Genomic DNA, 22,089 nt, shown 5'->3' on the forward strand with positions numbered 1-22,089 from the left:
AGTGTCGTGCTCTCTACTCAAGATATCCAGTGCTATTAAGAAAGCTGACAAAACCAGGATTGCTTCTTGACGCTGGATAATACGTTTTGTTGGGCTTGTTGGAGGTAGAACAGACAAGTAAAAAAGTAAAGAAAAACAAAATCATGCAGCCAATACCCACCTACTGCACTGTACAGTCATGTCAAAATGTCGGAAAGAAGGACGATTTGAGTCCCCACCTCCATTTTTTCTTTCGTGGTTCCTCTAATAAAGGTTACTTGTCGTAATTTTCATGATTCGGTACGTTGTGACCCTATAACCATGAAACTTTACAATACACCACTCTTTCAGTGAGGTGTCTTCTGTGCTGCTTGTAACTTCTCAGGTTTGTTAGCTTACCAAGTTATCACCAATATGCCTGATCAGAATGGCATAACTATATAACAAATAAGTTAGAATGACAAAACAACTGTTAGTTTATAGGATGCCTTTGCCTAATATGAGCCATACATTGCTTAATCGCAGAGTGCAAGAGTCGCTCCCTATCGTGGTCTGGTAGGACCAGATGCTTCTGTGGACGTGGCCTACCGCATCGTTGTTGACCATGCCCGGATGTTTACAGTTGCCATCTCGGACGGTGTGCTACCAGAACATTTTGATGCTGGGTAAGCAGGCCATCACCTGTATCTAGACTTCTGAGCTGCCATGGGAAGCAGGTGTGGAAGCAAATATAGCATAGCAAGTTCGTAAATCAGGCAAGGCCTTGGACCTTGCTCGATTTGAGTGCCTCAAACTAGACATCTCATTTGACAATGTAGCTTTCAGTGGCACTGTGTGCACATTGCTCCTAAGCCCATAAGTGATCGAGTTAGTGAGCTAGGGCACTGCGCGGGGTTGGGCTTACCCAAAAGCGCCTTACCCGGCCCTGGCCCGGGTAAGGCGTTTTATTGGTGGGTCTGGACCGGACCCGGGTATTTATTTGCGGGCCTGGGAAATGGTAGGTCTGGTTTAGTGTGGAAATTCAGTGTGTGGAAATCTCACTTTAGTTAATGCCGTTCAACTTGTCTTGGCGAAAAATAAAACACGAGCATAGCTTTACTATGCTGCATATATTTATGTAGAATTTCATCGGGTGGAGAAAAATATGGAACGTGATTATGTATGCAGTCATAATTTATTTTGGGAGAAATTATAGCATACTGTAGATTGATGAATTAACACACGGCAAGTATAGCACTATGATATGATAAGTACGACATGTCGGCTGCATCGCAAGCCAACACATATCGTAGCTCTTCTCCATGAGTGTGCCAGGAGGCAAGCACCAGGTGGAATTCGGAGCTAGCTATGACAAAAGTCTCTGGTCACACAATATGAAGATGTTGAATCTCTTCTTGATAGCAGGGGCAATACACTAATGGAGGGCCTTAGCAAAGCAGCTCTAAGGGACGTCGTCAATTTCCTGGAGCCATTCAAGGAGGCCAGCAAAAAGCTTGAGCGAGACAAGCGGCGAATGCTGCCGCTGGTATTGCTCTACCAATGGAAGCTCGAGGGACACCCGACTTCTCTGCTGACAGACACGGTGACAGTAATCCGACTCAAGAAAAGGGCAGCACTGTTTCTAGAAAGTAAGCTAGACGTTGAAGAGCTGCACCATGTTGCCACACTGCTGTGGCCCCCTTTCTGCCGGCTCCAGGGCCTTGAAGAAGCAGAGAGGAGCATTGTCTACAACACAATAAGAAAAATGGTGGTCGGCGTGCCGGCGGTTTCTTTTGAACGCAAGAGTGATGGCGAAGAATGCGTCGGTGCAAAGCCACCAAAACAGAGACTCGTGGATAAGTTACAGGACTAGAATGACGACCCCGACACGGACCTTGATGACGACTAGTTAGGCAGCTACCTCCATGCCGGCGAGTCGTGTGAAAACATGGTTACCTGCTGAAATGGTGGGAGAAGGAGCAAAAAATTTCTGCATCTTTCTTTTCTTGCCAAGAAGGTTCTATGTATTCCTGCAACAAGTGCCAGTAGTGAAAGGAACTTAAGCGCCGTGGTTAAAGCCAGATTGTTTAGATAACCTTTTGTTTTTGCACAAAAACCTGTACCGTAATATCTCGAGATATGCCCCACCCCCGAAAGATAGCCCACTCCTATTTTGGGCGTGATTTGCTATATTCTTTTAAGCACCGAAAGAGGGGCCACTCTTTGTAATAGTAGTGTTGGAATCAATGATGGCCTCCACGTAAATGCGGCTAGTTAGCTATGGCGGGATATAAGCAAACGTAGCTGACTGGGAAGTAAAGTCATCTCTGCTTTGTTGCCCCTCGCCACCATAACAAGCTTGGAAGGGACACGACCTAAAAATAGCAATTTTGTTAAACTTTTTTTTTGATTGTACACAGAAAGTTAACCCACTCCATATTTTCACCTGATTTGCTCTTGATGTTAGGTGGACTATCTCTCGAGATTTTATGGTAGTCTTTTTATTCCGTAAATAAATGGTTTGTCGGAAACTCACTTTTATTTGGTTCCCTCGCTAGTCCCTGGCAATTGTGCAGAATAAGTAAAAACAATAATTTTGAATGTGAGGCCCCAGAAGAAATAGTGTATTTGTAGAAAGCTGCCTGTGAACAAACTCAATGTGGGAATAGTTAGGTCGGAGTTGTTGTCTGTTGCTTAGGCCTATTGGCCAATGAATTCATCTATACCACCTTTTGTTATGTTTTTATTTCTTAGGCTAATATGACTCTTCGATGTCGCAATACGATTAGCCTACTATAATTAAATTTGCACCTGTTCGTAGCTCTGCCCGGTTTCGGCATGCAAGAAAAAAAGTTGCATACCAGCAATTCGCCTCCAACGGTCGCATTAAGTGTGTAAAATTACGTTGCCCTATACTTTCGTACTTCACGCAGCGAAGTTTACACAACATGACATTAAATTCGGGCCTGGGCCGGACCCGGGCCTGTTGTAAAAGGCGGCAGGCTGGGCCAGGTCATGTATAAATTGCTTTGGCTCTGGCTGGACCTGGGCCTGGTTTCAAACACCTGGGACGGTCTCGGGCAGGTAAATTATCTTGACGCCGGGCCCAGGCCGGGCCTAGGCTCAGAAAAGCAGCAGCCGCCTCGGTGGCTCCGAGGCGAGAGCATCGGCCTACGGATCCCCATGTGGCGGGTTCGAATCCCGGCCGAGGTGCCCGCAATCTGACGGAGGCTTATTGTGGAGAAGACGCCGTGTAATCGAGCTTTCGGTTGCACGTCAAAAGATCCCCAGCTGGTCGAAATTAATCCTCAGTCCTCCGCTGGGGCGTGCCAGATGCCCGTCGTTGGTTTGGCACGTAAAACCCCCAAATTTTGATTTTTTCAGAAAAGCAGTCCGTGCAGTGCTCTAGAGTGAGCGTAAGAGGGTTGATGGAAAGACGAAGAGGTTTGCCTGGGCCAGTTGTCATCAGTGATGGGAGCTTGTGCTGATCGCTAGCACTCGGCAAAAAAAGAGAAAAGAAACAAAGTTTTCATTAATGATGGTGTGATAAGGTTAATATGTTTGAATCTCTATGGCCATACCAACCTTACAATCATTTGGAAGTTTTTAAAAATCAAGTAGCCACAATTGTTCTCTTTGTAATGGACCTTTTCGTTTTGTTACTTCAGGAACAAACTAAGAAGGGTGATTCGCAAAGCATCACATGCTGCCATCAAGCAGTTGAAGTGTGATCAAGGAGTTCTGGCTTCTTTGGCCGACAGTGTTTATACTGTTCTTGGAGAATTTTATCCTAACCTCGATTTGGAGCTGGTAAGTGTTTTGTGGAACTGATGTTGTCTCCTAAAAACCATGGATTTTTTATATGTGGTGTTCTTCGTTTAAGGAGAGATATGCCCTGGGAGGGTACAATTTTGAGCCTTTCACTCAAATTCATTCAAATTTTTAGGGTGAATAGAATCCTATTAGAAATCATGTTGACATCCAAAGTCTCAGCCTTACAGGCCAATTCAACAACATACTACATTTATCAAGCTCAGAACAAAGTCGCTTCATTAGGAAGTGTAATAAGGAAAAATATTAATTGCAATCGTCAAACTTTTTTAATGTGAACTAGAATACCCATAGTACACATTGAGGTAAAAATTAATTGCAGGAAATGCAATTCTAGAGACAAAATAAAATTAAAAATAAATACATATTTTTTTTTTGTGTGTTTTAATATATTTAGTTTTATCATAAAGAAGTGAGCTTTTTCAGATTATGAGTACCTTCACTTGTTCCTCACGAAATTTCAGTCCAGGACACAACTGAATGAAGCCTTCACACTTTCAAAACATGAAATGATACATTTCCTTGTACCTCATTTTCTGTCAAAAACCGTAACAGAGAAAAAGGCATCTGAAGTTTGAAGTTTAGGTTTCTCTATATTCTGAGTCCCAGGCACACTGAAATCATCTGGAGCATAGATAGCACCTTCCTCTCCGAGACTTCGTTGTTCCCCTTGCAATTGCCACCCGGCTTGCATCAGTTCTAGGCGAGCTAACTTTGATAGCAGACATTTCTCGACAGATAAACTGCCGAGAACTAAGGGACAAATGATACTAAAGAAGATTGGCAAAGTAGCGGCATGATCTGAAGAAAGATATTTGCGACTCTAACTGCCTGTAGGTGCCACCGCCATATTTTCAAAATGGCGGATATACGGCACGCAAGTTCGTCTGCTTCTTGCGCACCTCGTGCATTTGTCTACCCCCCAAATGCGCCTAATAATTGGGGTTGTGTGGATATTTATACAGCTTGCAGTTGGTCAACCATTTGAAAGTTGCGACGAGTCACTCGCTGTAGATGAGAAATATAGCCGGGGGCGGTACAACCGGTAGCCTGGGGTCTTTAAAAGGATGGTGAACCGAAATTTGTATTTAAAAAAACAGTGCTGGAGATGTAGGCGGGACGCTACAATCCCTACAACACTATTAGTAAGGCGATATCTCAAATGGACGGCCGTATTTTTGGAAAAAGAAGTCGAGATAGAACCAGGCCGACGAGGAGCGCGACGTCAAGATACCTAGTTTCCTCCTCTCTTCGCTTAGCTCCCCCAAGGCCGCGAGGCGGAGAAGACGCGAGGCCGTTCCCTCTCCTTCTCGGAGAAACATGATGTCAACATTCCTGCCAAATGCTCCTCTTTTTCTGAAAAATACGGTCATCCGATCTAGAAATTGCTGTATGAGTGATGTTTTGGTGTTCGTAGCATCCCGTTGCACGCATTTGCCGCGTGTTTTGGGGAATCCAGATTTCGGTTCAGCATCCCTTTAACATGCACCACGCACTAGTGATGCTCAACCCCACGCTGGTATGATGCTCATCCAGATTGAAACGGGCAGGGGTGGGGATTAAACTCAGAATCTATGGGTTCTGCAGTGCGGAATCCAAGTGCGCCTTTGATGACAAAATAAAAAGCAAAAAAGACGCTGTTTTGCAAATATACTTCATAAGAAGCTGCAGGGTCAGTGGTCCTGAAGCGATACCACTCAGTTTCCTTTGAAGTCTCAACTACTGGCAAAAGGCTCGGCAATGAAGTTCAAGACAACAGCTCATGGTACCCGGACATTACTATTATATTTTTTTTTTAAATTGGGAACACAATGAAATGAACTCCAAATTTCGAAGAATTGAGAATACAACAAGAAGAATCTCCGATAAACCCCGAATTTTCAGCAAAAAATAAACTCCGAAAAACATCCTCCGAATTTTACGAAAAATAAACTGCAAAAACACTGAATCCTTCTCGTACCATATTCCATATTTTTTCTCTTGGAGTTCTCCTGGCCATTGATACTTTTAAACTTCAGAAGTTTCTGCAGGGTAAATTGTGCTTCCAATGGGAGTGAGATGTTCTGAGCATGTTAAACAAGCTTGGAACAGCCCTAAATTAAAAAAGAAAAGAAGAAACTTTGCTGCCTACATTCAAAAATTGTATATATATATATATTTCTTTTTTTTTGTGATAAATCCAGCATATTTATAAATAAAAGTCGTGGTCGGTTTGCCCTGCTGCATACCCGACCCGGAGGAATAACACGGACCCAACGGTTTCAACAAGAAACTACATTTAATGGGACATGGACGAGACGATTAACATGGTTACCAGCGGCGCCTGAGTCCAGGCAGCGACTCCCTGTGCGCCGCCTGTGATCTGCCTTATCAAGGCAGCGCATCCGATGTCCGCGTGGCTTGCGTGACGTTGCCGCCACGCGGGATAAGTTCGGCACCTTTGCCTCGCAGTCGGGCAACTGGGCTGGGAAGCTGCCAGGGTTCCCCCCCCACGCTTCGTCCGGCATGTCGATGACGGAGACGTTGTGGGCGTCGGGGGTGGATGGCGCTGTTGGGCGGACTGACGCTGTAAGTCCGACCGGCGCCTGCTGGATGAGCGCGGCGGCTCGGTCAGCTCCAGCTTGTCGCTTGAGCTTGTTCTGGATCAGGGCTCCACCTTGTTGCTCTGGACCGCCTGAAACCATTCCTTGGAAGTTAATAAACATAAATATAACAATAATTTTTTTTTCTGGAAATTTTGAATTTTTAGGTCACATCCTCCTTTAGCAAGTACACAATGAACACATATCAGCTGAATCATATTTTAGAAATTCAGTTTCGTTCTGCAACTTCTTGACATAGTATTGTCAAGAAGTTGCAGGTAAAGACTTTACCTTTACTTGCAACTTCTTGACATAACATGTTCTTTCAATCTTTGCAAATTTGTAATTAGAATTCAAAGTTTTGCGTGGAAGTTTTGTTTCTCGGTCTGTCACTGAAACATACTCGTACTGCCTCCTCTACCCTGTTGCAGGTAAAGAAAAGTAGGTCAAGCTTTTCCTCCACCCTTTCCACTTTTGTAGAGTGAACGCTGGAGAGGAGGCAAGTCCCTCCTTGCCTCCTCCTACCTCTTGTCCAGTCTTTACTCTGCCAAAGTGGAAAAAATAGACTAGGACCTTGTCCCGCTGTTCTTAACTTGCAGCAAGGTATAGTACTTGTATTAAGGTACCGGAAAACACTCCTACTGTATATATTTGTTCTGCTGAGGACCATAGTAAGTCGGGGGTCTCCAAACCCCGGCCCGCGAGCGTAAAAAAATGGAGGCGAGACACGCACCAAAGGCGTGAACAAAGATATAGGGAAGGATGAGAGGAAATTGTGTCGAAACACGGGTTCTCTTGCCATATTATTTATTGTGCTTTGTCATTACCAACGTCACCACTCATGTTCTCCTGGTTTGCATCTGCATAACTGCTAAAATTCCTTGGCATTCTCTTGTATATTGTGCTTAGAGTCCTGTGCCGTAAATTTTGCATGTTGTCATCATCAGGTCTACCGTTCTCATTAGCCTTCTGCCCTGTGTGAATGTAGTAATGTTCTCGTGCACTTTGATTTATGCCTGCCAAGTTTTCTGGGTCACAGTCTTTCTTTATAATGTCATAATCAGACGCATGTTGAATTTAAAAATAAGGTCTATAGATTTGTCCACCTTACTTTTTAAAACATTTACTCTACTTTAAATTTTATTATTTAGGTGCCTATTTATGTTTTCCCATTTAGTAGTTCTTTGTTTATATCTACTTGATTTTTTTTTCCGGCCCTCAAGACTGCGACAGATTCCCAATCCGGCCCCTTAACCAAAACGTTTGGAGACTCCTGGACTAAGTTAAGGGAATAACAGAAACTGAAAGTGCTTAAACTTCACCAGGACTATCTTGTTGTCTTTCAGGTCAAGAACATTGTCAATTTGGAGGAAGACAGGTACCTCTGGCAAATGAGCAAGGCCGAGGCTGCCCTTCGTGATGCCAAGCCAAGCAAGGAAATTTCAGGTCACTCAGCCTCTTTGCGTCCTTTGTTTCTCAGCATAAAACTTGATTCATGGGTTTTACAAACAAAAGAAACTGGTAAAAAGAAAAAAGGATTGGGGAGCTAAGCTCTGAAAGTATGCTAACTGTCTTTTAATTGAATGCTTGATTTGGTCTGTTTTAGGCATACATATTCAATAATATTTATGCCTACATGTGCTGGAGTGGTTGTACAATTAAGTAAAAACTGTTTTGCAACTTCAGGAAAGTTGGCCTGGGATATGTATGTCCAGTACGGCCTACAAAAGGAGCTCATCGCAGATATGGCGGCTGACAGAGGCTTGTCAGTAAATTGGGTAGAGTTTTCGGAGCTTTTTAAAGAATTTCAGGTTTGTATAATTTTACCTTTGCATGTGTGTATCTTTCATGTCTTTCATGGCAAATGAGCCCATCAATGTAAAAACGTTTTTCACTGCACTAGTGCTACAGTGTATTATAGAAAGGTGCCTAATGACTGATGTTACACGATGCAATGCACTGCAATCTAGGATTGGTCCAGACTTTCTTTGCCCAGATGAGTGAGATTGAAACCAAAACCACTCAGAGAGGGTCAACCTCTGCCAATCTCTTGTTTTGTGGAATGATCGTTGTCTTCATGTTTCAGGAAAAATCTGAAGCCGGGAAGGCTCGGTCAGCTGTGGAGGCAGAGGGCCTGACCCGGGAAATAATGCAACTTCGCAAAGCAGGCTTTGCGCCAACTGACACTGACGGCATCTACAACTATACGTCTTGCGACGGGAACTATAGTAAGTTGATCTGGCAAAGTTTGATCAACTGTATGGGCATTATACATCTACTTTTATTGTAACTAGCACCCTCAATATGTTAGCTGAAATCTACCACCGAAAAGCCCTTTCTCTTTCTCTTGGTTGTATGGAAAAGGTAACAATGCCGTGTGCGTTACCTCTTATAGTACTTACTTAAAATGGAAAGAATAAAACACAGAGGACAAGCACAGGACAACCACGTTCCTTCAACAACAGCATTCTTTTGAAAGAATGTGGCTGTCCTGTGCTTGTCCTCTGTGTTTTATTCTTTCTGGGTCGCCGTTCTGCCACCGCCATGACCTTGTGCACTATGCGAATAACTGCGCAGAAGGTCCATCCTCGTGATAGCGGTACCCTCCGCTGCATTTAGTTTGTTTGCCACCAACTATTATGCCATTATAGCTTTAGAAAAAGCGGAGATATGTGCCCGGCAACCCTTAATTTGATGTTGAATTCGTGAAAGCTTCCTGGGCCCCTACATTCGCATACTTCTACCAAGATTTTTTTACTACATCACACCACCACCAAGCATTATCATCATTTGATCGCATTTCTACGGCACAAAGAACCATTGCATGACACAAACTTTATACGGAAAACACTGCATAACTTGTAAAAAAAGAACTCAATTCAGAACAGCTAGGTCAAATGCATTGCATTTCCAAAAGCTCTCCTGAAAGTCGCATTATGAATTGCATGACCACTTGTTAGAGCAAGCCCTCCTCTCCCAAGTGACTGGGTAGCGGAGTAGATTAAGAGCGAAGAAAATAATCTTGGGCTACCCAAAATTGTTTTCTTTTGTTTCCCAGATTTCTTGGACCGGAGTCGGTCCGGAAAATGAGGTCACTTGAACAATATAAGAAACCAACACTGAAACACTAATATAAGGTGGTTAGCACAAGAGAGCCAGTTGAAACCTGCTATTTGGCTACATGATCGTGAGTTTTCTAGTACGCTGCACAATTCTAATAACGCAATAGCTTTTTTTCTAGAACAGTCGACCCAAAATTCCCACATAGTTTCGTTTCCTCTTTGCTTGTGACTTTTAATGCGCTGAATTGCCTTCTTACCTTCAAAGATGTTCGGCAGAGCATCGAGTTCAGGCGAGCCTTCTTCAGACCCAAACCCATACGTACATTGTTTTCATATGTGCCGTCCGAAACACGTTTTGAACAAAAAACGGTGTTCTTGCTGAAACCCACCCACCCCTTTAAAATCTCGGTGTCGGAGCGGAAAAGACAGAAAGCGGGAAGAACAGCTGCGACGAGCGCTGTTCGTGAAAGCTGGTGGCTACACATGAGTATGGCATCTTGCAACAGCACGAGTCAGTTGGTTCGGTGCCACGAGAATTCTGCAGACACGTGAACAAACAAGAGAACAATCAACACGTTAGGCGATTGAGTGAATAGCATGACCGGTCAATGGATAAAAGCAAGCGGTATGCAGCGGCAGAACGACAATGGCTCGTAAAGTCAGTAGAGTAGCCTACGAGGGAAGCGCGGTCAGCCGCGGCGGGGTCCCCCAGCGGGTCCTTTTGTGACGCCGGCTGTCGGGCTTCCTCCTCTCTCCCCTTTCCCTCTGCTTCGGAGAGGCGTGGCTTCGGCGCTACTTTGAAGGCGCTTTTCCGGTTCATCCGCGCAGAAAATGACCAAACGAATGCGATATTCGTGATGGCTGAGGTCTCATTAACTAGGCTCAGGTGTTTTTTCTCATATTTAAAACTGCTTCAGCTTCCCTTTAAGTATTCATGTTCAACTCGCTCACTTTTACCAGTTATTGAAGCAGTTCTCTTCACTGATAGTGTTGTGGTTTTGTAACATACTGCATTCATTTATACATCTGCTACCATTCCAGTTTTTTTCATACATACTATTATCATGTGTAAGGTAGAATAACTCATTGAAATGTTTGGCCATGTGACAGTGGCTCTCCTCTATTTCAGGTTTTCCAAATATCTGGACGCTCGTAAAGGCCATATTTAGAAATGGCAAGGAAGTGGACACTGTCAACCTGGGGGAGGACTGTCTTATTGTGACAAGTTCTACAAATTTTTACTTTGAAAGTGGAGGGCAGGTGTCGGACAAAGGAACCATAACCACCAAGGTAGCTGTGCAGAGTTTTTCTTCTTTCTTTACCTTGGCAACTGCCGCCAGAAATACTCCTTCCAATGCAGCAGAGTGAACTTTGCTACCCAACCTTTTATAACGTTTTCACGCTTTGGATTGCATCTTTATAGTGGGCTTAATTTTTCGGGCCTTTGTATACATATGGAAGCATGCATATGGAGGTCGTGATATATATACATTCGGTAAATTTTGCTTCATGACGTCTCTTGGCAGCCTTTCAGAAACATGCTATGAGCAGTTTTGGAATACACAATTCATTCGCTTTCAGCACTACACTTCTGCCACATTATATTTAAAAAAATTTAGTTTTAAAGGGGCGGTGCAACAATTTGCGGACTTTGGCTAATTAATTGCGGGAATTGATCCCGGCCACATATAAAACGAAGGACCAAAAACTATTCTTTCCTGCTTGCCCTAGTTTTCATTAAAAAAAATAAAAGAAATTGGTATCTCTGGCACCCCTCAACTCAACATTGAAGCGGCACCAGCTTCGCCCGTGACGTCATTCGGAGTGGCTGGTTTCCGCTTGGGTTCTTCTGGCTTCCGTTTCCCCAGCGCTCGCCGGCTCGCCGCTCTCCCGCTCTCCCGCCGATTCCCGACCAACATGGCGGCATGGGCGGACGGCCTGAGCGACGTCGAGCGCAAGATGCTTGCGACGCGGCGGGCAGTCAAAGTCGAAGTCGAGACACCAGGAACAATAACGATACCACGATACTACGGACCACGACCAACGCACTCCGTCGAGCGAGGGAAAGACAAAACATCCGGGTTGCTCGTGTAGCCGCCGTAGGCGCCACGGGCGTCGACGGATGACGGCGATGGCAGGTTTTGTTGACTTTCGGTAGATGGCGCCACAAATAATTCATACCCTTTTAGCGGCAATATTAGGCTTTTGAAGCGTCTCTGCATGCCTAAACAACAAGATTTTTTAAACTTAAGCTTAAATCAAGCTTAGAATTGCCTAACACTATCACTTACAAAAACCACTCCGAATGATGTCACACGACAGGTTCCATTTGCGGCCACCATGTGGCCGCAGGTTGGGGAAAAAAGTGTTTTTTATTCTACGATTACGCAGCGAAATAGAGGTATTTTGGGGTATGGTGGCACTTTTTCTCTTACTTATGCCGAAGTAAACAATATAAAAAATACAAGCTGCACATTCGTTCAGTGTTAAAATCATTGCACCGCCCCTTTAAGTATTTTTTGAGGTGACTATAGTCTCAAGAGTAGAACATTCATATTATAACTGTAACTGTATTTTAATAGATTTGTCAAACAATATACTTTGTGGCACAATCTTAATACTTGATAGTGGGCCTCTTACTCCCGGTAATCACAGATTTTAAGATATAGGTTCGCACAAAGCTGTTTTGGCCATATTAATCCGTACAACCCGCCACTCCGTAGTGTATCTGATCTGTGTCCTCATGATGAGCTCTGTCTCTTTTCTATCCTTGGTCGCTGTAGTAGGCTCGCAGTGATTCAAATCGGATATTTCATAGCTCTGGTTAATTCAAATCAATTTCGAAATTTGGGTTGCCTGCTATGTTCTCATGTATTTATAGGCCGCTTAATTCGAACAGCATTATTGTGTAATTCGTCCTTTTTTGTTCTCGTGGCCCCGTTGAGTGCCCTTCTTTCTGAGCATGGGTGCACTGCAGAGAAGCAACTTTCGCGGAGCTCGCTTCCATGGGCGTAGCTTCTCTGCAGTACGCTGGTGCTCGGTAAGAAGTGCTCTCAACAAGGCTAAAACAGGGGACATAAGAACAGGGGTGGAACGGCTGCGCCATCCTGCGCCATGTTGCGGAAATTGCGCCACAACCAATACCTGGCGCCATTATGCACCAAATCGCAAAACGTGCGCCAAAAAAAAAAAATAGTATTTTGTTTTGGTTTCGGTTTCTATCGACTCGATTGGCAACAATGAGCGCGTTTAGCTGGGTCGACCTTGCAATAATTTTATCTCTTTATTCTCCCTGTGTACTCCGAATCTTGAAGCGCGCGAAAGAAATCGGAGGTCTGATTTCAAGCACTACATCACCTGCTACTACTCTTCAACCATAAGCGGCTAAGCAAGTCGGCCGAAGTGAGGTCGAGCCGTTAAGCGTCAGATTGCCTCGGGCTCTGCGGCCCGGGATCCGGACGTCAGCCAGTTAAAAACAAATGGGCAAAAGATTCCTTTTAGTACTTCATTGTTAGAAGCTGGAACCGCATTCCCGCAAGAAAAATCGTGATTTGATAACTTCTGAAACGCGGCCCAATCCGAAACCTTGCCGGCCAGCAGCTCTCACGCAAGCGGTAGATCTGCTCGGCGTACTTTAACCTTGTTCCTTATTGCTTCGAATACGATAACTCCGTTAATCGTAGTCTGCTGCTTCGATATTGAGTTGCCCAATAGGATAAACTCAAAATTTGTTTACCTGTTCCTTCGCGCACCTGCACGCCCGTTGCTTAAGCACGTCACGTGGTTCACACGTATAATTACTATGTCGAGCACGTGTGGGTTTTGCGATAAGCAATGCTGCTTTGCATTCTGAGCTGCTGAAAGCCAGTCAGAAGATATCAAGGGCGCTATCTTCAGAAACATGTGGTTATTCCCTGTTGGTTCTCATTAAGGCTCGCACAGTTTCAAGTTTTCGCATCCTTCACAATGTCATCCGATCTAACGAGGTCCCTAACCGTGCACTCGTGTTCATATGTGCTGCTAAGCACAATTGAAATTGCTCCCATGCTTGACTAAAACTCCAGCTGAAATGCAATGAAAACTAATCTGAGCTGCTCCTAACCTGCTCCGAAATGTAGTTTTAGCTGCTCCCAACCTGCTCCAAAACAGCTGTTTCAGCTGCTCCCGTGGCTGCTCCAAAGTACATTTCGTGAGTTCCACCCCTGTAAGAACGATGAAAACGGGTGCCATATGGCAGTTACCATAGCACAGGGGTTCTCAAACTTTTTAAACTCGGGGAACCCCAGCAACCTTTAAAGAGTGCCGAGGAACGAAATAGAGGTGCGGAGGGGAGGATCCGCCGGACGTGGCGGACTCGTATCACCATTTCCTGCCCGTGTTAAGAGAGGGCACTATACATTCTCAGGAGAACTGAAGGTTTCCTTCAGTTCTCCTGAGAACTGAAGGAAACAAAGGAACTGAAGGAAATGTGCACCGTGCCTTGCCGCAAAGTGCACCGTGCCTTGCCGCGCGCTGCACTTTGCGGCCGCACGGCTGAGCTTCTGAGTTCTGCATACTTCGATGAATAGTAAATCGCGTTTTGAGCTGAAAGCCCCACGTTTCGTCGTCGCGTCCGCATGTGCATGTAGGGGGGGGGAGGGTACCGACTTGGGTGCTCGCGGAACCCAAGCGAGCACTCCGCGGAGCCCCCGTGTTCTGCGGAACCCAGTTTGAGAACCCATGCCATAGCAACTTGCGTGAACGCTGGGACGTGGTGGCATGGCATAGCTCCACGTCATAGCGTCCACACAAGTTTCTGGGGAAACTGCCGCGCGACACCTATTTTCATTGCTCCTTAATTGTCCACAATGGACAACTTTTTTGCTGGATGAACAAACTTAATTTTGCAGGCTGACAAGTGTGTTGGTAAAGTTGTGGCTGTGGGCTTTACTGTACTGTTGCTAGTTGAAAGAAAGTGTACGTTGTCCCTCATCCCACCTGTGTCTTGTTCCTTCAGTGTTCCTAAACTTCATTTTATATTGATGTGTCATGTGCTGTCTAATGGTCCACAATAAGCAACGTTTTTAAGGGATGAATAAACTTGTGTCATACATTTCATCAATGTTTAATGTGTGGCATACATGCCTATGATTAGTAGGCCTGTGTAGAGGAAGTCATAAAATATCTGCTTTGTATGTGTATCCGTCCATATTACAAATGATAATTTTACCTTGCATCATATTTAGATGAATTTTTGATCATTCAAACTTCTGATAATTCAAACAAAATTCGTGTAGTATTAGCTAGATCCAAAAAAGAATAAACTTACCATTAAATTGTCAGCCATATATTTTTAGTTTCAGTCTAGAACCACATAAAAAGTCTTCAAACAAAATTCATTCTGAAAGTTAGGAGTTTTTATCCAATTTCATTGCGCGCAAATTTTCTCTTGTTACAGGATGGCGAGTTCTGTGTACAGTCTGTGAAGAGCCAGGGTGGCTTTGTGTTCCATCGAGGAGTTGTTTCTAGAGGTGCAGTAAGCAAGGATGATGCAGCAGAAATGTGCATCGACAAGGTGGGGCAGTTTGCCTGAATTAGTATGCCCTGCTGTTTAGCGTGGTGTAAAACGACTGAATATGTGGAGTTTGAAAAATATATGCTACTGTACTATTATCCTGCAAATCCACTTTAATCTGGTGGCTTAATATGATGCATACACAGCCTTGATTTAAGTGATGTTTAACACATGGGTGCCGACTGGTTTCTAAGGCAGCATCTGCCTATGGCCATATCCTTGATAGGGAAATGATACCCAAGCACGTGTTGGGGGGTGGGGTGCTAACTCTACAAAATATAGATGAGTGTAAGTTCTGCCATGGTGCCTCTAATGTTAATTACTCTATGTTGTGGTTCCTTGAAAACAGCAACATCGAACTCAGTGCATGCTGCATCACACAGCGACTCACTGCCTCAACATGGCCCTGAGAGCCGTACTCGGGTCTACGGAGCAGAGGTCCTCCCTGGTGGACAGCAGACACTTGCGGTTCGACTTTCTTTCTAAGGTGCCTGCTGCCTACTACCATGAGACATTGCTGCTTTCGGGGGATTGGTGCTGACTTAAGTGCACATATCTCTGTTACAGAAAGGCCTAACCACTGACCAAGTCCAAAGGGTCCAGGATTGCTGTAATGCCATGATCAGGGAAAACCACGATGTACAAAAAGTCATTTTGCCCAAATCGGAGGCATTGGAACTGCCACAGTTGGTGACCGTTGCGAATGAGGTGGGACATATTTTACCCTTGTTGTGCTCCGAGGGCTGGGCTGTGTTGCGATACCAATGTATTGCGATAGTATCTTAAATATTTTCAAGTGTCTGTATTTCTGTATCGAGAAACATTTGAAAATGTTATCTGTATTTCAGGAGTGAGATACGTTTTCAATGTGTCAATTGTATCACAATAATATCTCATTACATTTATTGTTCAAAATGGCTGCTTGCTAAGTCGTGCACTAGGTTTGAAGCTGTTTTTCACCCTAACCACTTGCTTTTCCTCTCTTTTACCATGCAAGGGTGGTTGGGAGAGTGACGTGACCTCATATGAGAGGAAGTATTTTAGTGTACTTACGTATTTCAGTATCTCTATTCCTCCGTGTGTATGCTAGGATATCTTTGTGCCATTTTTACAAAAATATATCAGAAATTTCTCCCAACTGTCCCGTTACATCAAAGACAGATGTACCTCATTTTTTGTATTTTAGCATTCCAGTAGATGTATCTCAGTATTTGTATTCCCAAATACTTTTCGAGAGTATTTACCAAGCTTGCTGCTCACAGAAGGTGCGAGTGGGATATAGTTGGTACATGATTACTATGTAAAAGCGGCAAAAAGGCAAGGAGAAAGAAGTAGGAATGAACACAAGAAGCGCTCACTTTTTGGTATCTTTTTTAAGCTTTATTATCTGAATGGACTGCAGATTTTTCCCTTCAAAGTTAACAATGCAGAGGGGAATCTATGTTACAATCTGTACTTAATCCACAGAGCCTTGGGTTTCCTGGCAGCTGAGTTTGCATTGTGTGTTGTCATGTTGATTGTATAGGTTCCTGAAATTGGACAGATTACTAGTTTAAGTGTTTAACAGTGTATTCATTTCTGTAGCATTCAGGCAGCATTTGAGGGCCTGTGTTGTTATGCACAGAGCTATGTATTGTGTATGATGCTTCTAAAAAGACGCAGGTGTTCTGAAAAGTACTTTATCACAGATTTATTATAGTCCTAACTTTGGTAATCTATGTACTACAAGCAAAAAAGTGAGTTTTGTGCCACATGCAAGCATTCTACTTCATTACATTGTCATGAATTACTATATGGCCATACTTTGTTTCAGGAGTACCCAACCTCAGTTTCTGTAATTACAATTGGGAAGAATGACAACATTGTATCTCGGGAACTATGCTGTGGAACGTAAGTATTTAGTGTCTCTTTTCTACCGCTAACATCAATTGATTGGAATCCCTTCCTCGCTTCCTTTTCTACTATATGGTAATCTCTTGTTATAACGAAGTCAAATATAACCGATAATTCGACAAAAGCGATAGAGCAGAGAAAAACAGTGCCAGTTGCCTTGAAGTTGGTTGGGAACACTGCAGAGCACTCTGACCATATATTTAATCAAAAAGACCTTGGTTATGAACACCTCGCGGCAGCTTTACCAAGTAAAAGAAAAATATAATTAAATGGAGTTTGCCATAATTTTATCCGGGCATCAGGTCTCCTCGAACTGTTCCAGGCATCGCAAGAACGCTGTCACTGCCGCTACACTCCACTTTGTTTCGAAGCATCCATGGTTACGTCTCCGCAGTTGTCATCGCTTCCCGAGGTGCCTTTCCGATGTCGCTTCGGGTTTACCCTGACCGCACGCAAGGTCTAAGATCGCAGCCTCCGTGGCAGGAGCAACAATGGGAATGTCCGTATCGACAAGTGCGAACGAGTTAAAGTTATCCTCGGTGGCTTTGCCAACATGTTTTCACACACTCCTGTAGAGATCGTTGCAGCTATGGAAATCTTGTGCCGGCTCGGCAAGCATGCTCGCGAGAGAAAATTCCACGTGCGCAAAGCAGTTGGAGATCTTTCATCTTCAAATTTCGAGTGTGCTTTCTCCTGCATGAAAAACTTCTCGAACCCGTCCAATATGCCTTGCTCGTTCTGCTAAATGGTGAACAGTGTCGAACAGCCAATGCCGGAACGTCGAATTCTTTGGCGATTTCGGACTTGGGCCGGCCACTTTTCTCAACCTCAGCGATCTAAGCGACTTTTGGCAAACATTTCCAATCACCCATACGACACATGTGCGTGTAGTATGCCGCAGGCGCGCATGCACAGGCGCACGCGTCCAGCTCTAGAAGGGACGATCTCCTGTGGGCTCCATCGCTCCCTTGACCAGATTCCGACACGAGTGGGGCGGCGGGGGCTGCGTCGGCCGCAGGCGCCGTGAGTAGCGCCGGAACGTTGACGCTGCTCCTGCTACTTTCTGCCCGCGTCCCCGCATCGGTGCATCGGCATCGGAAGGGGCGCTCTACTAGCTCTGCATTCTCTGCCCTCCATCACCCGCTTACTCCGTTTTCCCAGTTTGCCGTTTGCCCTGGTGGAGAAGGGGAAAAACGCAATGGTTTCCGTGCGCTTCCATGTAGGCTTGCATGCTTTCGGCACCTCTGCCTTGGTAATAAGCGTGGTTGGCCACCGATACACTTAGAATAATTAGAATAATTCGGTTAAAAGTGTGTGCATTTTGTTCGGGACCACGTTGAACTTCGATAAAGGCGATAATTCGAAAAAAATTATTTCAGTATAACTAGTGGTAGGGATTACTCTAGTTTGTTTCACCGTCTGTGCTAGTGAAACCGAAGCATATTTCCCTGAATGATGCTTCCACTGCTCGAGCTCGTGTGTTTGGTTGCAGGGAGGCGGATAGCCCATAGTTTACTTTTGTAGTTCTGCTACGCTCACACTTAAGTAAAATGCGAGTACAGTGATTGTTATAACCGATTATCATTGTATCTGGACTAGAAACTGAGCGTTTCTAGTCTAAAATATCTAGAAACTGATCGTTATCAGCAGGACATTGTTATATGTGCTATCGTTATAAGTGGATTGCACTGTATAGTATTAGATATTTTTTTGTTTTTTATTGTTATAAACCACTTTTTATTAACAGTGACATTAGTTTATTTAATTTGAATCATATGTCATTTTCTGTTCAGTTTTGTCTCTACACACTCTATACCTTGAGGGTAAACAAATTAAAAAAGAATAAATGCACAAATAAAATGCATGTTGTAAATTTGAGATATCGGTTAGGGTTTCGTCTCGTTGATGAGATATATACTTCTATAATACAACGTCCTAACAGGTATGCGGAATGTATTCTTGTCCCATTTATCCAAATGTTCTTTCTTCTGGAGTGCAGAGAACAAATGATTTAGGACATAGCTGTTCTTTGTGGCATTTAGCAAACAACATAAAAGGAGGAAACTCCTTCTCCTTTCGGCAGCTCCTTTTGTTTGAGGAGGAGGTAAGAAAGCCAGAGGGAATGGAGAGAAGCACATTGGGGTGGGGTCTTCTACCTGATAGAAAAGGTGCTGTCTGCATGTCATCTGATAAACAAAGGAAGCACTCGTGGAAGAATCAATGAATGTAATTACAAACACTTCTATTGGGAGTTGGTTGATCATCGGTCATATTTGCTGACTTTCTCCCTTAGGCATGTTTCCAGCCTGTCTGACTTGGGGGAATTCGTGCTGACATCCCATCGTTCTGTGGGCAGCATGGTGAGGTCGGTCTGTGCCGTTGCTGGCCCCTTGGCTGTCGATGTCAATTCTCGAGACCAGCATGTCGCAGAGCAGATCCAGCTATTGGCACAAGAAATTGCAGCCTTGATGAAACTCCCACCCGTAAGCAAACATATTTGGGCCTGAACTGGCTGCTTGTCCCAATCTGTGAGACTGAAGAGAGTAGACATGATTTCCAGAAAGCTCTGTTTTTAATTTTAGCACCAAGGTTGCAAGAATTCACTGCACTTGATGTGACCTTAGCAGCAAGCCTATTGTTTTATGACTAGCGGAATTTTGTGTAGACTACAAAAGCGTTTAAACTGCAAAATATATGGCTCTGGTAAAGTCAGTTGAATAAATTTGTTCAGAAGCACTAGACCCGTAGCCACTTCGCACGGTCAGCGGTCAGCTCAAGATGCCAGATTCTCAAGTAAACAGCTCTTACGTTTTTCATGCATGCAGATGTTTTGTATGGCCCTGATTTGAAATGGAAGTAGGGTCATTAACAAACAACATATCTCTTTGGCACATTTACCAGCGTCAGTATTGATTTTCTTTTTTTTTTTAGGATGATTACGTCAGCATGGCTTCATGCAGAGAAAAGCTTCATGAAATCAGAAGGGTATGCTGCTTTTTTCGAGCCTCAAGCTGTGACAGTTGCTTTCACCAATACAAATTTGCATTTATGCTTCTCTCGTATACTGTCCAGTTCATAGCGGACAACACGGTTTCCCTGCTACTCCAAAGAACTGCAGAAGAGAAGTTGGAGAAGCTGAAGCGCCAGATTGATAGCATCATCAGAAAATACAACCACACTTTCGGAGAGCAAAGGGTGGGTTGGTTGCACTAGGCTTTGGCAACAAGCAATATAACAGTTGCATGTTATTTTAAAATATGCAGGTGTTGGATGAGCTGAATACTGCAGTAAAACAGTGGGAAGGAGAGCCCTTTCAGGTGGTCTGCTTGAGGCAATGCACTGATGGGACCTTAGTGACAAAGCTGGCACGAAAACTTGGTCAGCACAAGCCCAGCTTTATTGCTGTTCGCACCAGTCCCGAACGTCTCCAGGTTGACTGCTATGTGCCTGAGGTGAGCTCTGGCAGCATGGCCTTCAAGATAAGTTTTGATACTGGCAATAGACCTTATGCACTTTTTGGCGCCGCCTATCGGCACATTGTCAAAAATGCAGGGCTGCAAGCCTCAAAGATAGTGGCCTCTTCATCTGCGTTTCGACCAGATTCTGGACGAGGAGTTTCAAAATCGCGGTGACTGTTCGTTTAAAAGAAAAAAAAATTTCTCGCACGCTGAGAGTTCACGAGGTCTGTTATCAGTTACAGTCTACAATCATTAAGCGTTCGTTGAATCTCTTACTTCAAAACTGGAGAAAAGTATTTTTAAACAGAAATGAAGCTAAAGGACGCGTTCCACAAATTTTGGAGTTTATTATACAAACGCGCAGCTTCACGATTTCACCGTACAAGGTGCTAGTGTTTGGCAGGGGTACAGGAGTCAGAAGTGACATAAGCAACATAAGCCTGGTGACATGGGAAACATTTCGTATCAAGAAAAAAAAAGCCCAAAGGAGGGAATTCTTTTAGGAGATGTGTGCTAATCCGCAAATTTCATTATACAAATGCGAGTGCTGCATCAGAGGCACTCAGATTGACGGGGAACGCTTAGAGTAAGTTGGTGTGTCACTTCAATCTATACTCGTTTTCACCTCAAGAACCGCTAGCAGACGAGAAACCAGGAGGTTGTTTCATTGCTCCCTCTCTCGTTTTACCCGCCGAACGTGCTGAACTTCCCGCATGTGTTGAGGGGGCGCTGCGATCAAACAAAATGGCGCCTCCCTGAGAGCTGTAAATGCAATGGTCCATATTGGTAACTGGTCTGCCTCTTTCCCTGGAAAGGTTGGAAAGAACCCTAACTTCGATATACGTCTGGGAACAGGATTATTTAGTTTCAGACTTTTTTTTAAAATATAATTTGCACTCTAAATGCTTTCAAGCAAGTGATATTGAGCAGTTTACCCCAAGGGTATGTGTCTATGCATGACATGGTGTAGATGTATTTAGACATTTTTTTTTGTCTCGTGGAGAAATCATCTTGGTTGTAAATACGTTTGTTTTCTTTCAGGAATTCTTGTCCGACACGTTTCAGGCATGCACGTGGGCCGCTGTTGCTGAACGATATGGTTTTAGTTATAGTTATTCCTCTAGTAACCATAGTGAACCAGAAATGTACTACAAAGTAATAATATGTTGTGAGGACAACAGCATGGAAGAACTTGAAAGTGTTGCGGTTGAGTTCGCAAAAGCTCAACTTTCTGGCAGTGTGGCAAGCAGAACCTAAGGTTTTTTGATTGTTAACAAAAACACCATTAGCAGGAATGCAAACATTGTATTTTAAGCTACTGAAATGATAAACTTTCAGTAATGTTCTGGAGGGAATCAGAAATAAAGTCCAGAGCTTATTCTGAGTTGTGTCATAGTGCATGATTTATACTTATGTGCCTCAGCTAGTCTGTCACAAATATTTATAAATTGTGACATTTTTTGGGGGGCACTGCCAGCGCACGTGAAGAAAAAAAAAGGGGAAATAGTTGAGAAAAATATGTCATCTGACCAAAGGGGTAGTTCAGAATCCGAAAAACACCGCTGCACAACAGAGAAGGAAACATCCCGACATTACACCAGCCTTATGTGACACGCACGTTTCGGATAGATCTTGGAAGTTGAAGAAAAAATGCATCTTAATTCTGCGAATAAGGTCGGGGGACACAAAACTTGCAGCGTGCCCTGAGATAAAAAAAAGAAAAAAGATTGAGTGAGTTTATTTTACCATCT

The 22,089-nt window shown here is 44.0% G+C and overlaps 1 protein-coding gene across 1 annotated transcript in view; it reads left to right on the forward strand.

Moving 5' to 3' along the window:
• Window positions 1-21,722, forward strand: part of LOC8036751 (alanine--tRNA ligase, cytoplasmic) — a 32,871-nt gene extending 11,149 nt beyond the window's left edge. Inside the window, exons 7-21 of the mRNA XM_029972518.4 lie at window positions 505-644; window positions 3,627-3,768; window positions 7,718-7,817; window positions 8,058-8,182; window positions 8,458-8,599; window positions 10,563-10,723; window positions 14,871-14,987; window positions 15,337-15,474; window positions 15,555-15,695; window positions 16,801-16,877; window positions 19,174-19,363; window positions 19,812-19,865; window positions 19,953-20,075; window positions 20,144-20,332; window positions 21,380-21,722. Of these exons, the coding sequence (XP_029828378.2) occupies window positions 505-644; window positions 3,627-3,768; window positions 7,718-7,817; window positions 8,058-8,182; window positions 8,458-8,599; window positions 10,563-10,723; window positions 14,871-14,987; window positions 15,337-15,474; window positions 15,555-15,695; window positions 16,801-16,877; window positions 19,174-19,363; window positions 19,812-19,865; window positions 19,953-20,075; window positions 20,144-20,332; window positions 21,380-21,595 (2,055 nt within the window). The 3' untranslated portion in view covers window positions 21,596-21,722. The remainder of the gene's footprint in view (window positions 1-504; window positions 645-3,626; window positions 3,769-7,717; window positions 7,818-8,057; window positions 8,183-8,457; window positions 8,600-10,562; window positions 10,724-14,870; window positions 14,988-15,336; window positions 15,475-15,554; window positions 15,696-16,800; window positions 16,878-19,173; window positions 19,364-19,811; window positions 19,866-19,952; window positions 20,076-20,143; window positions 20,333-21,379) is intronic.
• Window positions 21,723-22,089: the final 367 nt, after the last annotated feature.

This window comes from Ixodes scapularis, unplaced genomic scaffold (assembly GCF_016920785.2).
Source record: "Ixodes scapularis isolate PalLabHiFi unplaced genomic scaffold, ASM1692078v2 PGA_scaffold9__187_contigs__length_104089568, whole genome shotgun sequence".
In the NCBI taxonomy this organism is placed as follows: Eukaryota; Metazoa; Arthropoda; class Arachnida; order Ixodida; family Ixodidae; genus Ixodes; species Ixodes scapularis.